The sequence below is a fragment of the Tachyglossus aculeatus genome, chromosome 2, assembly GCF_015852505.1.
Source record: "Tachyglossus aculeatus isolate mTacAcu1 chromosome 2, mTacAcu1.pri, whole genome shotgun sequence".
In the NCBI taxonomy this organism is placed as follows: Eukaryota; Metazoa; Chordata; class Mammalia; order Monotremata; family Tachyglossidae; genus Tachyglossus; species Tachyglossus aculeatus.
The window spans coordinates 135,303,558-135,320,112 of record NC_052067.1 but is presented as its reverse complement, the minus strand read 5'-3'; the positions used below and the strand labels follow the sequence as shown (position 1 = coordinate 135,320,112).

Genomic DNA, 16,555 nt, shown 5'->3' with positions numbered 1-16,555 from the left:
CCTCTTCCTCCTTCTCTTTTTTCTCCTCCTCCTCCTCATCCTCCTCTTTCTCTTCCTTGTCCTTCTTCTCTTTCTCCTCCTCCTCCTACTGCTCATCCTTCTTCTCCTCCTTCCCTTTCTCCTTCTCCTTCTCCTTCTCCTATCCTTCTCCTCTTCCTCCTCCTTCCCCTTCTCTTCCTCTTTCTCCTCTTTCTCCTTCTACTCCTCATCCTTCTCTTTAATTTCTTCTGAACGTGTATTATCACAGCTCCCCACTAATGGCCAGACCATCTACTCCGTTGATAAAATTGAAGCCACTGGGAGTGAACTTCCCCAAATTTTCTGACTAATACTTCTTCAACATTCTTCAACATTCTTTTTCCCTTATCATTTTCCTGCTTCCCAGCAGTCTCCCAAGAAAAAATTTCCCACCTGCTCTACAAAGTTACCTCCTCTTCCTGCAACTCTGATCCTCTCCCCTCTCACCTACAAAGTATATTCTTGTCTTGTTTTATGCTGTCAAGACACATCTCTCCTAACACGCCCCGCTATCCATCTGCAATTGCTCTGAGAGTGTATCCACAGACTTTTCTTGGTAAAAATACAGAAGTGGTTTACCATAGCTCCTTCCTCACAGTAAACCTGAGTTTCCTCCCTTGACTCTCTGCCATGCTGCTGCTGCCCAGCATGGGTGAGTTTTGATTTATAGCAGATTGCTTTCCACTCACTAGCCAGTGCCCACAGTAGGAATGGAATGGGTAGGCGGCTACTTGACTCTTCCTACTGTATCTGAGACTGGTAGAATACTGGAAACTCTCCAGAGGGGACTGCAATAATCACTCTCTCCGATTTTCCTCCCCTTCCTTGTTGTCATTTTCTGCTTCTCCCTCAGATAGCTGCTTCCCCTCAGCCTTCAAACGAGCTCCAATTTCCCCCAATCTAAAAAATCTGTCTTAACCCCTCAGGTTGTTCTCATTATCACTCCATCGCCTTCCTCCTATTCCTATCCAAACTCCTAGAGCAGGTCAGAGGCCTAGTTTTCCCCTCCACCACTGCTATTCTGCATTTAGGCCTTCAATCCTTCCACTTCCCCAAGATTGGCTTTCCTAAGTCACCATTGATCTACTTATAGAAGAGAAGTAGTGTGGCTCAGTGGAAAGAGCACAGGCTTGGAGTCAGAGGTCATGAGTTCAAATCCTGGCTCTGTCACTTGTCAGCTGTGTGACTTTGGGCAAGTCACTTCACTTCTCTGGGCCTCAGTTCCCTTATCTTTAAAATATGGATTAAGACTGTGAGCCCCAGGTGGGACAACCTGATCACCTTGTATCCTCCCCAGCACTTAGAAAAGTACTTTACACATAGTAAGGGCTTAACAAATGCTATCATTATTATTATTATTATTATTATAGTAAAAACCGAAGGCATTTACTTCATGCTAACCTCCTCTCAGTTGCTTTTGACATAGTCAAAAACTCCTTCTTCCTAGAAACATTCACAGGTCTCAATTTGGCCTGAAAATAGATAATGCAGCTTTCATCCTACCTTTCTGACTGCTCCTTCTCAGTATTTCTTCCCTGGATCCCCTAGTGCCTCTCTCCTTCTTACTGTGATTATCCCCCAAAGCTCTGTTCTGGGTTCTCAACTCTTCACGCTATACTCCCTCTCTCATGAAACTTGTCTTCTCACGTGGCTCCAGCTACCATCTCTACATGGATGACTCCCAAATACATTTTTGTAGCTCTGACCTCTCATCTGGTCTTCACCTGGCCCATTTCTACCCTTCCTCTAGGACTTCTCAACTTGCCAACACCTCAAACACCATAGGCTAAAGGAGAAGTAATTATCTTTCTCCCTAAACCTACTCCTCACCATAGGCTAAAGTAGCAGTAATTATATTTCTCCCTAAACCTACTCCTCTTTCTACCTTTCCCATTTCAGTCAACAACCCCACCATCCTCCCTGTACCAGAAGCCCACAACCTCAGTGTCAGTATTGATTCCTTGCTGTCTTTCAATTTTCACATTTAGTTTACTGCTAAATCCTGCAATTTCTTTCCACACATCTCTCCAATTTGCCCCTTTCTTATCCACAACAACTACCATTCTTGTATAAGCTTCTGACTAGGATATTGCTTCAGCCTCCCAGCTAGTCTCCCATCTTCCATCCTCTCCCCACACACAATCTATATTACATGGTGCTAGGTGGATCATCTTCTTAGAACTTCATCTCTTCTCCCCCAAACCCTCCAATGACACCCCAGTATCCCTCTGCATGAAACCAAAAGTCCTCATAATAGGCTTCAAGACTCCACCAACGCTTTTCACCCTACCTATCTGTTATCTCCCCCAACTCACTCCTTCACTGTGCCCCAGTTAGCCTTCTTACTGCCCTTCACTCTACCCACTTCCACTCCTTCACTCATGTTATACTCTTGGTTTGAAATCTTATATGACCTCAAGTCATATAAACTCATCAGCTACCTCAAGCACTTATGAACACATTCATACCCAATGTTTATTCGTTGGTACATTTAATGATTCATTCTGACTACTCTAGTTGAAAATATTTGAGTCTCTCCAGTTGGTGTGTGAGCTCTTTGAAGGCAGGGAATATGTATCTTCCTTCTGTTATAATCTTCCAAATACCACTGATTGACTGGTCAGTCGGTGTCCCTTTGGGGACAGAAATCTTTAGCATGGAGCATTCTCAGCACCTGCTCCAAGATCTGCCTGGTCCTGACCCCCGTAGATGACAGGGTTGATGGTGGGTAGGACAACGACGTAAAGGTTGGCCAGGAGGATGTGGATATAGAGAGGGACTTTCTGGTGGCCAAAGCGGTGGGTGAGGAAGGAGAAAAAGGCTGGGATGTAGAAGGCTAAAATGACACAGACGTGGGAGCCACAAGTGTTGAGAGCCTTGAACCGGGTGTTCCAAGATGGGAGGCGGAAGAAGGCCCAGAGAATCTGGATGTAGGAGAAACCTATCACAGAGGTGTCAAAAAATCCCATGGAGATAGCTATGAGGCCATAGATAATGTTGGTTCTGATGCTAGCACATGTCAACCGTGCGATACCCATGTGCTCACAGTAGGTGTGTGGGATAGTGTGGTTCCCACAAAATGGCAACCTGAGGATGAGAAAGATGAATGGTGTCATGATGACCAGTGATCTGACCACACTCATCGCCCCTAAAATGGCCACCACTTTGTTATGGAGGATCATGGTGTACCTCAGTGGGTTGCAGATGGCAACGAAGCGGTCAATGGCCATAATGGAGAGCACCATGGACTCCAGGCTAGTGCAGACATGAAGGAAGAACATCTGGGTGAGGCAGCCCCCGAAGCTGATCTCTCACAGGCCAGGCCAGAAGATTCCCAGCATCTTGGGGATGGCAGTTGTGGACAAGCCCAGGTCAGTGGTGGCCAGCATGGCCAGGAAGTAGAACATGGGTTGGTGGAGGCTCCGCTCAGTCTTGATCACAAACAGGATGGTGCAGTTCCCCATGAGCGATATCAGATAGGTGGCACAAATGGGAAAACCAATCCAGATATGTGCAGTTTCCAGGCCCGGCAACCCCATCAGGAAGAAGGAGGAGGGGTGGAACTGGATGTGATTGGGAGGGAGCATCTTTCCAGGGGCTGTTGATGATTACAATAATCATAGACTTTTGTACCCTTTAGGCGATGCTGGCCTCAGTCACATCATCCTCCCTGGATCCTGGGAAAACAAAGACACATTGTTTGTGTCTATAACCCTGATGGGGTGTGGTGCAGGTGGAGAGGATGTGGAAAGTGAGGATGTTAGAAATTATTAAATGAAGTCATCAGCATAGCCACTTTCGAACCTCTGAATACTGGTGTGACTGCAGTTGTCAGCATATATTACAACACTTTGCAGTTAAGAGATCTTTCATCAATGTTGCTGATGATATTAATGATTGGAGTGATGGTGAGAATGACAAAGATGATGCTGTTGATGCAGCCCACCTCCTCTGCATCAGTGATGATGTTGATGATGGTGTCTCCCCTAGAGAATGGAGAATGATAGGTGAACCTTGGTCTCGAGACATCAGGACCAAGAATCTGAGCCAAGGAATTGATTCTAGTGCTAGCAGGTTGTGCAGGGCTACTTTTACACTCTCGTTCCTGCCCCGCATTTTTCCACTGTGCATGAGTTCAATGCCATGAGATGGAAGTTGGGTAGGGGTGCAGCCCACTGGATTTGTGTGCAAAGATCTTTTGTGTAGAACCTACGTTGTGTCTGGAGCTGTCCAATCTAACACTTTGCCCAAGCATTTCACCTCCAAGGGGCCTTCCCCGGCTAAGCCCTTATTTCATTTTTTTCCCTCTCCCTTCTGCATTGCCCTTGCACTTCAATTTGCATCCTTTATTCACCCCACCCTCGACCCCACAGCACACAAAAGTTATCTTATCCCTCCTGGTCTGGGATCAATAAGAGGCCAGCTGTGCCACTATGTTAATGGCAGGTCAGTGAGTCCTGTCTCCCTTCCAATGGTAAATTCCTCAAAGAAAATAACTCCATGTTTTCTGTAAGGGAAAATCATCTTCTGACTTCTGACAAGGTTTCACATGGAAGGATTTTAAAAACTGAGTGACTGTAGGATTTCCATCATGTTTAGCTCCTTTCCTAAAAGATGGAAAGTGAATTTTAGGGATCAATGTGTCATATGTTTTGGGGATGGAGAGGTTAAGAAGGAAGTAACTAAGGAGGTTAGTTAGAAGGGGTAGGAATCAGTGCTAGGACTCGTATTATTTGGCATTTTAATAAATGACCTAATGAAATAATAAATGTTCATTGAAGTTTTGTCATTAACAAATCAATCCATGATATTTAATTAGCACTTACTGTGTGCAGAGCACAGTAGTAAGTGCTTGGAAGAATACAATACGACAGAGTTGCAAGACATTTTTCCTGCCCATGATGACTTGCATCCTAGAGGGGAAGCAGATGATGCTGTCTACTCTTTAAAGATCAAGTGCTGTGAGATCAATCACTGGAGACATCATAACCCTGGCACAGAAAAGTGACTTCATTTTGAGGAAGTACAAGAAAACAAATCTAGGAAAAAGTAATTCCAAGTCATGCATTGTGTAAATAATTTTTGTCTGCCGATTTTAGAGCAAATTAAACCAAAGTAGTCTTGGAAGGTCAAATGACTTGACTTAGATTAGCATATTTTGGACACATCATCAGGAGGACTGATTCTCTGGTCCAAGGAAAACGTGGAAGATGCAGACCAGTAGCAAGATAGATAGTGACCACAACAACGATAACGGAAAAACCATTAGAAATGTTGTCCGTGAAGTCACTATGAATTGGAAACAACTTGACAGCACAATAATAATAATAATGATGATAATAATAATCCCCAGTTACAGTATGAGAGTCTTGTACCATCTTGAAGTTCCTATAATCCTCTCTTCTAGCCACAGTACCCTTCTGAGATTTGTTTTTGTCTTTATGTTATCTTAGGGTTTTGTTCCATCTCTTCTTACGTGACTGCCATCGGTCCCCTCTCCCCCTTTTTATCTTTAGATTGTGAACTCCCTGATTGTCGTCTCCTCCTGGATATTCTTTTCCAGGGCTTACTGTAGGACTCTGCACACAGTAAGCACTAAACAAATACTGTTACTAGTACTGCTGCTCTCAAACCCTTAGTACAGTGCTTCACCCCCAGTAGCTGCTCAACAAATACCACCATCAATAATTACATGCAGGTTTGAGCTAGCTATCACAGCTCAATTAAGTCAACTTGGGGTCTTGGTTTATTGTTCCCGCAGGCCCAAACAACTCCTGAAAAGAAAGCCAGTACCCATACAATCTCTCTGTGGAGAACTGAAATTAGGAAATTGAGGACAAAGAGGGAAGAGGAAAACAAAGCCTTAGACAGTGCTGTGCCCCAGCAGAAAACTGGCAATTAATTACTAAGACAAGATCAGCGTGCCTACCACAATCATGAAAGGAGGAAATATTTTGAAAAGAATGTAATACCAGGAGACAAAAAAGAAAACAGTGCCAGGCCCTGAAAACATTAAACATGAGACCACAACTTTTTATGTACACAAAGTGGCCAGGATTGTGGGTCCTGTTTTGATCTTTTAATCCACACATGCACTTATATTGTCCTCTCCCAAGCATTTAGTACAGAGCTCTGCACACAGTACTTGCTCAATAAATAAGATTGAATGATCGTTGGTGACCTTCACGAACAGTGATGTCTTCTCTGAAAACAAGGGAGGTCCCTTGGTTGGGTAGGGACTGTCACTATACATTGCTGATTTGTACTTCCCAAGCACTAAGTATAGTGCTCTGCACACAGTAAGCACTCAATAAGTATCACTGAATGAATGAATGAATAAAAGAAACACGTCAAAGTGATGCAGAAGGGAGTGGAAGAAAAGGAAAGAAGGTCTTAGGGAAGGCCTCTTGTAGCAGGCGTGCCTTTAATAAGGCTTTGAAGGAGAGGAGAGTAATTGTCTGTCAGACATGAATGAGGAGGGTGTTCCAGGCCAGAGGCAGGAAGTGGGAGAGAAGTCGGCAGTGTGATGGACAAGATCGAGGTACAGTGAGAAGGTTGGCATTAGAGGAGAGAAGCGTGCAGGCTGGGTTATAGTAGGAAAGTAGGGCGGTGACGTGGGAGGGGGTAAAATGATTGAGTGCTTTAAAAACCAATAGTGATGAGTTTCTGTTTGATGTGGAGTTGTATGGGCAACCATTGGAGGTTCCTGAGGAATGGGGAAATGGGGCCTGAATGTTTCTGTAGAAAAATGATCCGGGCAGCAGAGTGAAGTATGGACTGGAGTCGGGAGAGTCAGGAGGCAGGGAGGTCGGCAATGAGGCTGACACAGTAATCAAGGCAGGACAGAATAAGGGCTTGAATTAACATTGTAGCAGTTTGGATGGAGGGAAAAGGGAAGATTTCAGTGATGTTGTGAAGGTCAAACTGACAAGATTTAGTGATGAATTGAATATGTGGGTTGAATGAGAGAGTGAAGTCAAGGATAATGCCAAGGTTACATACTTGTGAGACAGGAAGGATGGTGGTGCTGTTCAGAGTCATGGGAAAGTTAGAGGGAGGACAGGGCTTGGGGAGGTTGTGGGGAGACAAGGAGTTCTTTTTTAGACATGTTAAGTTTGAGATGACTGTGGGACATCCAAGCAGGGGTGTATTGGAGGTAGGAGGAAATGTGAGACAGCAGGCAAATGGCAGGAATCCCCGCTCTTTCCTGCAAACACAAACTTCAGGCTTTTGCTAGGGAAATCATACCTAAGACACTTGTTCATCAATCTCTCTAAACATCTCAGGGACCTACGGCTTTTTTTTTTCAGTTGCACAACTTCCCAGGGGAAGAATTCCAAATGCTTACCCCACTGCGTGAAGAAGTGTTTTCCTTTGTTAGTATTGAACCTGCCAGTCTCAATTTCAATAGGTGTCCCCCTCTCCTTGGCACTGTGGATTAAAGCAATTGGAAAGGAGTGTGAGGAGATCTCAAAGATATCTGGTTTGGTAGGAGGGGATTTCTGGAGTTGTTATTACCTGAAAGATTGTGCCTAGTAAATAGAACAGACAAGAAGCAGCATGGCCTAGTGGAAAGAGTACAGGCCTGAGAGTCAGAGGACCTGGGTTCTAATCCCAGCTCTGCCACTTGTCCGCTGTGTGATCTTGGGCAAGGCACTTAATTTCTCTTTGCCTCAGGTTCCTCATCTGTAAAATGGGGATTCAATACCTGTCCTCCTTTCTACTTAGGCTGTGAGCATGATGTGGGACAGGGACTGTGTACGCCTGATTAACTTGTACATACCCCAGCACTTTTTTGTGCCGGGGTACAGCTTTTGGCACATAGTAAGTATTAAACAAATATTATCATTATTATTATTAGATGCATATTGCTGCACGCTTTAAGAGAATTTGGAGGGTAAAGGAGATGAACTGCCCCTGAGGGATGGGCTGGAAGTATAAACACTTATTTGCAAGATGATCTTAAAAGCAATAAAAAGAAGTTACATAACCCATTCTCACCAACCATTCAGATGGGAGTAAGCGGTGAGAAGGCCAGTGTCTGGCCTTACCCAGTGGATAGCATGAGCTCTGCAGTGTGTAACCTGAGCTGGCAGGTTTGAGAGTGGGCATGGCCCAAGACAAGTCAGATGGTGTTCACACCTGTGAAGTTGCAAGTATTTTGGTGTCCATGGAGTTATTAGAAGCATATTGCTATAAGCTTTACGAGGATTTGGAAGGTAAGGGAAATGAAGTGCCCATGAGGGTTGGGCTGGAAGGATAAACACAAGAAGATTTTAAAAATAATAAAAAGAAGTTACATAACCCACTCGCAAGGAATCAAGGTATTCCATTGATTGATTGACAGATTGATCACTACCCACTTCCGAACAGCAGCCTAGGCACTGATGCTCTTCTGGGTAAAGGAGAAAGTAGGATCGAGAAAGCCATTTCTTGAGTGGCTGCCAGATACGACGGTGCCAAGGTTGCTCTGAAATCTAAGTCCAACTCTGAAAGACCTGAGAGCTGTTTCCAAAAGGAATGCCTAGAGTGTTCCAGCTGTAAAGCAAACCAAATACGAGTTTGGACAACCGAATTACAAATGAAGTCCTGAGTACTGAAGTTTATAATCATGGCAAGGTATGTTTTCTGGGGTTAGATAGTCAGAGAGCATCTGAAGAGAGACAGCAGCATCTGGTGGAAGGAGCCCGGGACTAGGAGTCAGGACACGTGGGTTCTTATCCCAGTTCTGTCACTTACTTGCCACGTTGCTTGTGAGAAGCAGTGTGGCGTAGTGGAAAGACCATGGGCTTGGGAGTCAAAGGTCATGGGTTCTAAATCCTGGCTCCCCCACCTGTCAGCTGTGTGACATTGGGCAAGTCACTTAACTTCGCTGTGCTTCAATTTCCTCATCTGTAAAATGGGGATTAAGACTGTGAGCCCCAAGTGGGACAACCTGATTACCTTGTATCACCTCAGAGCTTAGAACAGTGCTCGGCACATATTAAGCACTTAACAAATACCATCATCATTATTATTATTAAGTGACTTCAGGCAAATCACTTTGTTTCTTTGTGACTCAGTTCCCTCATCTGTAAAATGGGGATTCAATGCCTGTTCTCCCCTCCACTTGGACTGTGATCCCCAGGTTAGACAGAGGCTGTATCCCTTCTGAATACCTTATGTCTACCCCATTGTTTACTGTTATTGGAAAATGAATGAGAGCCAGATCCTCAAGAAATGGAGAATGTAAGACCTACCACTCCTGGGTCCTATCAGTGGCACATTCAGTTCAGACCTCTTGTCTCTAACGGCAGTGCCAAGGTGCTTGGAGGAAGTGTGTGCTGGTTGCCTTCCTGATGATCTGCCCATAGGGGAAGGGATGGACTTTTTGTATATGCCTAATGTACAGTCTCTTAAAAGATATTCATACATTTTGGCTAGTTGTAGGTCTACCAGCAGATGGGAACATCAACCAGGGTTCCCAGCTAGAGTCCCAAAAGTGCCTTGATCCTTCCCGTTTCCTTCATGGACAACCCCAGGCTCTGGCTACAATCACATTTGGCATTCCATACTTCCTCCTCTCCTACAACTGTGGGTAGCCCTAGTCCCCCTGGTCTTTCACCGTGCTGGGATCTTGCCTGAACATCCCATCCACCACTGTCCTCTCCAGAGCCCAGTGTGGGGCAGGGGAAGCCCCCAGATAACCCTGAGTGGGGAGAGGAAACGGCATTCAGCTGCTGTTGTTCATGCAGAAGCATCATCAGCCCTCCTGTATCAGGTCAGAAGACACACATAATGTCATATGCATGTCAGGCCCAACCTAATGACATCATGGGAGTCACTGAGGGAAGAACACAGATTTTGCATAAAGCTCAAGTGTCTCCAAGAGGACCCCTGAACGTCCCATTTGCTTTCTTCTCCAAGTTCTGCATGAGGAGGAGTATGGCTTAGTGGATAGACCACAGGCCTGGAAGTCAGAAGGACTTGGATTCTATTCCCAGCTCTGACACATGCCTGTTGCATGACCTTGGGCAAATCATTTAATTTCTCTGGGCCTCTGTTATCTCATCTGTAAAATGGGGATTAAGAGTGTGAGCCCCATGTGGGGCAGGGACTGCGTCCAACCTGATTAAGTTGTGTCTACTCCAGTGCTTAGAACAATGCCTGGCACATAGTAAGCACTTAACAAGTACCTCAATTTTTATTATTATGGGTCTGAGCCCTGAGACTTGACAGCAGATCACCTGGCTGGACAGTCCTGTATAAAACCAGAGGAATGGCCAGGCTTCCTGCATCTCCTATGGGAGTCAGGGGAACACAGATAGGTGAGCCAGGGACCACTGGGTAATCATGCAGTGCCAAAGCCCCAGGGCTGTTCCCTATTAAACCAATCCCTTGGGTTTTGTGGCCTGAAGGACTTTTGTAAATGACTGTAGATTGTCAGCTCGTTGTGGGCAGGGAATATGTCTGTCATATTGTGATATTTTACTCTCTGAAGAATTTAGTAGTGTTAGCACTTAGTAGAGTGCTTTGCACACAGTAAGCGCTCAATAAATACAATTGAATGAATGAATGAATGTTCTGCACACAGAACTTGCTCAATAAGTAGGATTGACTGACTGACTGAAAGAGAGCAGGGGAGACAATGGAAGTGGAAACCCTGATGGGGGAGGCAGCGCTAGTCTGAGATTCAAAGAATGTGGGCTCTGAGAGTGTTCCTGGGCCAATAGGAATGACCAGATTCAGTGAGGGATGTCTACCTGTCTCTGAGCAAATAATAACTATCTGCTCTGAATATTGGACGAGCTCAATAAACATCATTGATGGTGATAATGATTGTGGTATTTGTTAAGTGCTTACTATATGCCAAGCACTGTACTAAGCACTGGGATAGATACAAGATAATCAGGTCTCACTTGAGGCTCACAGTCTAAGTAGGAGGGAGAACAGGTATTGAGTTCCTATTTTGCAAATGAGGAAACAAGCACAGAGAAGTCAAGTGACTTCCCCAAAGGTCACACAGGAGGCATGTGACAGCTCTGGGATTAGAACCCAGGTCCTTTGACTCCCAGGCCCATCTGTTTCCACTAGGCAATTTGGCTTCTCATTTATTAATTGATTGATTACTACTGGTTTGTCAGTTAATAGTATTTACTGAGCACCACAGGCTGCATAGAAATCATTCCCTCGAGCTGAGAAATATGCATTTATCCCACCAACAGTCTTTCTCCATACAATGCTTAAAGTAGAATACTGGGAGTAAGAACACTGACAGGGAACCAAAAAGATCACAGAGATGGAGAAGCTTCCATATGAAGATCGACTGAAAAGATTAGGACTGTTCAATCTGGAGAGATGCAGGCTGAGAGGGGACAAGATTGCAGGTCACAGAAACATTAAGGATGTGAGCAGGTTAAACAGGAGTTCTGAAATGTCCATTTATCAAACCACACACCAGAAAGAGGAAGCTTCCACTGAATGTTGTAGGTAGGTCCACAACCAATAAAATGAAACACTTCTTCCCCGTTAGCATTTGTTACTCCATGTTGAACGTCTCAATTGGTTTGAAAAGGGTTTAGGTAAATCCATAGATGGAAGATCTATGGAAGATGTTATGGGAAAACTGGACTGAAAAGAAGCAGTGTGGTCTAGTGGAAAGAGCACAGCACTGAAGTCAAGAGACCTGAGCTCTAGCCTTGGCTTCATGGCTGCTGGGTGGCATTGTACAAGTCACTTAACTTCTCTGTTCCTGAGTTTCCTTAAGTATAAAATGGTGATAAGGTACCTGATCTCCCTCCCTTACACATTGCGAGCCCAAAGTGAAACAGGGACTGTGTCCAATCAGCTTATATCCAGCCCCACCACAAACTGGTAGAGTTGGTTGAGGGTAATATTTCCACAGGAGAGCTGTGACACAGACAGGTTGGCACAAATACAGTTCCTAATGGTGGTGATCCCGCAGTAGTGTAGCTGGGTGGAGCGGATGGGGACAAATGAGGTAACTGAGGCACAGAGAAGTTAAATGATTTTCCCAAAGTCACACAGCTGACAAGTGGTGGAGCCGGGATTAGAACACATGACCTCTGACTCCCAAGCCCAGGCTCTTTCCACGGAGCCATGCTGCTTCATGTGGATGCCACTCAGAAAGAAGGACAGTGGCCTTGAGCTAGAGTTACCACCTGCTACAGTCATGATTTATTTATTTATTTATTTATTTTACTTGTACATTTCTATCCTATTTATTTTATTTTGTTGGTATGTTTGGTTCTGTTCTCTGTCTCCCCCTTTTAGACTGTGAGCCCACTGTTGGGTTGGGACTGTCTCTATGTGTTGCCAATTTGTACTTCCCAAGCGCTTAGTACAGTGCTCTGCACATAGTAAGCGCTCAATAAATACGATTGATTGATTGATTGATCGATGGTACCAATAGGAGACTGAAGCATTAATTCTCTGGCAAGGTTGGAAAATAGTTGAAGAGGGAAGTCACAGTGATCTACCAGCCTAGGGGAGCCTGACTGCCAGAAGGTAGAACCCTCTGAGGAGACATTAAGAGAAAGCAAACTTAAACTGCAACAAGAAGGATTTTGTTAGGTTTCAGGGAAGGCAGCATGGAGTCAAGGAAGAGTCCTGATCTGGAAACCAAAGGACCCAGCTTCAAGTCCAAATTCTGTCACCCTTCCCCTGTGAGACCGCGGCCAGGTCACCTAATCTCTCCGTATCTCAGTTTCCTCATCTGTAAAATGGGGATAAGGTAACTATTTTTCTACCTACTTCACAGGGTTGTTGTGAGAGAAAAATGAAATGTAATGTGAGAGCGCGTTGGGAATAAAAGCACTATAATAATAATAATGATAATGGTATTTGATAAGTGCTTACTATGTGTCAAGCACTAAATCAAGGTAGTTTTCATTTTTTATAGTTATTACTATTATTACTATTATTATGTAAGCATACTGTGGACAGGAAACATGTCTACCAACTCTGTTACACAGTTCTACTGTACTTTCCCAAGTGTCAGGCTCAGGGACAGGATGAGAACTTGATCCCCCCGAATTTCCCCCTCCCCATCTCTTCAGATGTTTTGCCTCTTGGCTAACAAGGGGTGTCCTCCCTATCCCCTCAGCCCCTAGCCTTCCTCAAGACCCTGTGGATCCCCTCCTTGATCTCCTTGGTCCGCACCCCATAGACAATGGGGTTCAGGGCAGCGGGGATGATGTGGTGCAGTACATTGAGGAGGACGGGGATGTTGGTGTGGACTCTCTTCTTGACCACATTGGTGAGGATCAGGACCAGAAGGATGGTGCTGAAGAAGAGGATGAGGATGAGATGGGACCCGCAGGTGCTCAGGGCCTTGGCCGCTGCCCCCTCAGCCTTCAGACGCAGCACTACACGCAGGATGAAGGCGTAGGAGAGGGTGATGAGGACCAGGTCCGTGCCCATCAGGGTCCAGGCCACAACAAACTGGTAGAGTTGGTTGAGGGTAATATTTCCACAGGAGAGCTGTGACACAGACAGGTTGGCACAAACACAGTTCGTAATGGTGGTGTTCCTGCAGTAGTGTAGCCGGGCAGAGAGGATGGGGACAGGCCCCATGAGCAGGAAGTTGCGAGCCACGATGAAGACGGCTGCCTTAGCCACAAAACGCTCAGTGACGATGGATGGGTACCGCAGCGGGTGGCAGATGGCCACGTAGCGGTCATAGGCCATGACCAAGAAGGTAGAGGACTCCATGAGAAGTAAGCTGTTCATGATGAGCATCTGCAAGAAGCAGCCTGCAAAGCTGATGGACCACCAGCCCAGCCAGAAGATGGCCAAGACCTTGGGGATGACAGTGAGACAGAGAATGAGGTCCAGGAGGGAGAGGAGGCTGAGGAGGCAGTACAGGGGCTGGTGCAGAGACTCCTCCAGCCAGATGGTCAGAAGGAGCAAAGCGTTTGCCCCCAGGGCCACGATGAAGAGAAGGGCCAGGATCACGGAGAGCCCGAGCTGATGTCTCCGGGCCCCAGGGAGGCACATGAGGTAGAATTCGGAAGGCTGAGTGAATGAGTTGTTGCTGAGAGTTGACATGGCAGAACAGCTGAACGGAGCAGGCTTCTTCCTGAGAACCTGGGTGAGCAGAGACAGATGTAAGTTTCTCATCTGCCATAGCCACAAATAACCCAGTGGTTCAGTGACTCACCCACTTCTGCTCACGGTCTCCTGTCCCCAAGCTGAATCTTCCACAGAAACTCCCTCCTTGGTTCCTGAACATTGCATCTCTAACTCACATTGTAGTTACTCCTTTTGCTATGCACACAGTGTCTACCAGTACAGTGGTTGGCACACAGTGTCAATCCATCCGTAGTATGAGAGGCAGCATCATGTAGTGAACAGAGCACAGGTCTGGGAGCCTGAACTTTATGGTTTCTAATCTCTGCTCTGCCACTTCTCTGCTGTGTGACCTTGGGCAAGTCATTTCACTTCTCATGGCCTCAGTGACCTCATCTGTAAAGTGGGGATTGAGACTGTAACCCCATGTGAGACAGGGACTGTGTCCAAGCCAATTCGCTTGAATTCAGATACCCCAGCACTTAGTACAGTGCCTGGAGCATAGTAAGCACTTAACAAATATCCCAATTATTATTATTATCATTTATTATTAGTATTATGACATTTATAGAGTGCTTACTCAATGGAGAATGCTGTACTAAGCACTTGGTTGAGTACAATTTAACACAGTTGATAGATATATTGGTAGACACAGGAGGTGCTGAATCCAGTGCCCCACACACAGTAGATGTAGACATACAGCCCAATACCCTGCACACAAAAGATGTTCAGTACAGTGCTCTGCACACCCTCAAGTTTGTGCCTGGAGTGTTTAAAGTACTCTACCAGTTTTGGCTACAAGAGGGAGAGGCATACCCATTCCTAGGCTGGTAATGACTATAGGGCAATCTGCTACAAGTCAAATCTCACCTGTGCTGGGCAGCAGAGGCATGGGAGAGGCTCGAGGGTGCAGACTCAAGTTTATTATGGGGAAGAAGACAATGGTAAACCACTTTCGTATTTCTACCCAGAAAACCCTATGGATAAACTACCAGAACAACTGTGGTTGGAAGAGTAGCATTCTGGGAGAGATGTGTCCATGGAGTCGCTATGGGTCAGAGATTACATGATGGCATAAGACAAGACAGTGTTCTGCACTCAGCAGATTCAAACACCCTGGACGGTACTACACATAATAGACACTCAGTACAGAAACGTAGGTGCTCAGTGAATTGTGATGCTAATGAAGAAAAGGAAGGCTAAGAAGTGAGAAATGACCCCAAATTCCCTCCCTGAAAAGTCATGCGCCCAGAGAGGTGCTGGCTGAATCTCCTACTTTATAAGTGTCACCTTGGCCCTTAGGATACCTGCAAACTTTTATCCACAATCTTCTAAAAGAATGAGTGAATCTCACTATTGCACTAAGATGACTGCACATTTGGGGGCATTTCACTTCTCTGTGCCTCAGTTACCTCATCTGTAAAATGGAAATTGAGAGAGTGAGACCCACATGAACAAGGACTGTGTTCAACCCAATTTTCTTGTATTCACCTCAGTGCTTCCAACAGTACCTGGCAATAGTAAGTGCTTAACAAATACTACAGTTGTTATTATTATTAGTTACTGTTAATATAATGTTATTTATTGAATGTTTACTGTGTCAAGAGCACTGTACTAAGCCCTTGGGTGAGTACAACGATGGTGCTCAGGAAAGGAGCACCACCAGACCACTCATGCCATGGAGTGCTTTTGGGGGAAATCCAGGCACTAGGACCACCTAAACCATCTTAGAGCTGCTCCCTTCTCTCCTTCTACAGCCCAGCCTGCACACTCCACTCTTCTGGCACTAACCTTCTCACCATGCCTTGATCTCATCTGTCCGGCCGTCGACCCCTGGCCCACCTCCTACCTCTGGCCTGGAATGCCCTCCCTCCTCAAGTCTGCCAAAAGATCACTCTTCCCCTCTTCGAAGCCCCACTGAAGACTCACTTCCTCCAAGAGGCCTTCCCAGACTAAACCCCCCTTTTCCTCAGCTCCCCCCACATCCACATTACCTCAACTCACTCCTTTTGCTCTTCTCTCCCCTCTCCCCACCCCACAGCACTTATGTATTTATGTATATATGTATAATTCTATTTATTTCTATTGATGCCTGTATACTTGCTTTGATGTGTACATATCTATAATTTTATTTATTTATATTGATGCCTGTTTAATTGTTTTCAATTAAATTGACATCAAAACAATTAAACAATCTTCCCCCTTCTAGACTGTGAGCCCTGTGTGGGCAGAGATTGTCTCTCTTTATTGCTGAATTGTACTTTCCCAGTGCTTAGTACAGTGCTTTGCACACAGTAAGTGACCAATAAATACGATTGAATGAATGAATGAATGAACACAATACAACAGAGTTGGAAGACATGTTCCCTGTCCACAATTAGCGTATAGTGTAGAGGGATGAGTTTACAGTCCAGAAACTTTTCATAAAGAAAATTGTTCATTTTTATGAGCTCAGAACCAGAGAAAC

The 16,555-nt window shown here is 45.3% G+C and overlaps 1 protein-coding gene and 1 pseudogene across 1 annotated transcript; both read right to left on the bottom strand.

Annotated features, from left to right (window-relative positions):
* Positions 1 to 2,638: 2,638 nt before the first annotated feature.
* Positions 2,639 to 3,605, bottom strand: LOC119942927 (annotated as a pseudogene).
* A 9,514-nt stretch (positions 3,606 to 13,119) lies between these two features.
* LOC119942920 (olfactory receptor 56A4-like) lies at positions 13,120 to 14,067 on the bottom strand. The gene has a single exon (XM_038763971.1). The coding sequence runs from the start codon at positions 14,065 to 14,067 to the stop codon at positions 13,120 to 13,122; it is 948 nt and encodes a 315-aa protein (XP_038619899.1).
* Between the last annotated feature and the right edge of the window lie 2,488 nt (positions 14,068 to 16,555).

What these genes read in the sequence shown, in the direction of transcription:
- LOC119942920 (XM_038763971.1), bottom strand. Translation starts at nt 14,067, where the DNA reads ATGTCAACTCTCAGCAACAACTCATTCACTCAGCCTTCCGAATTCTAC.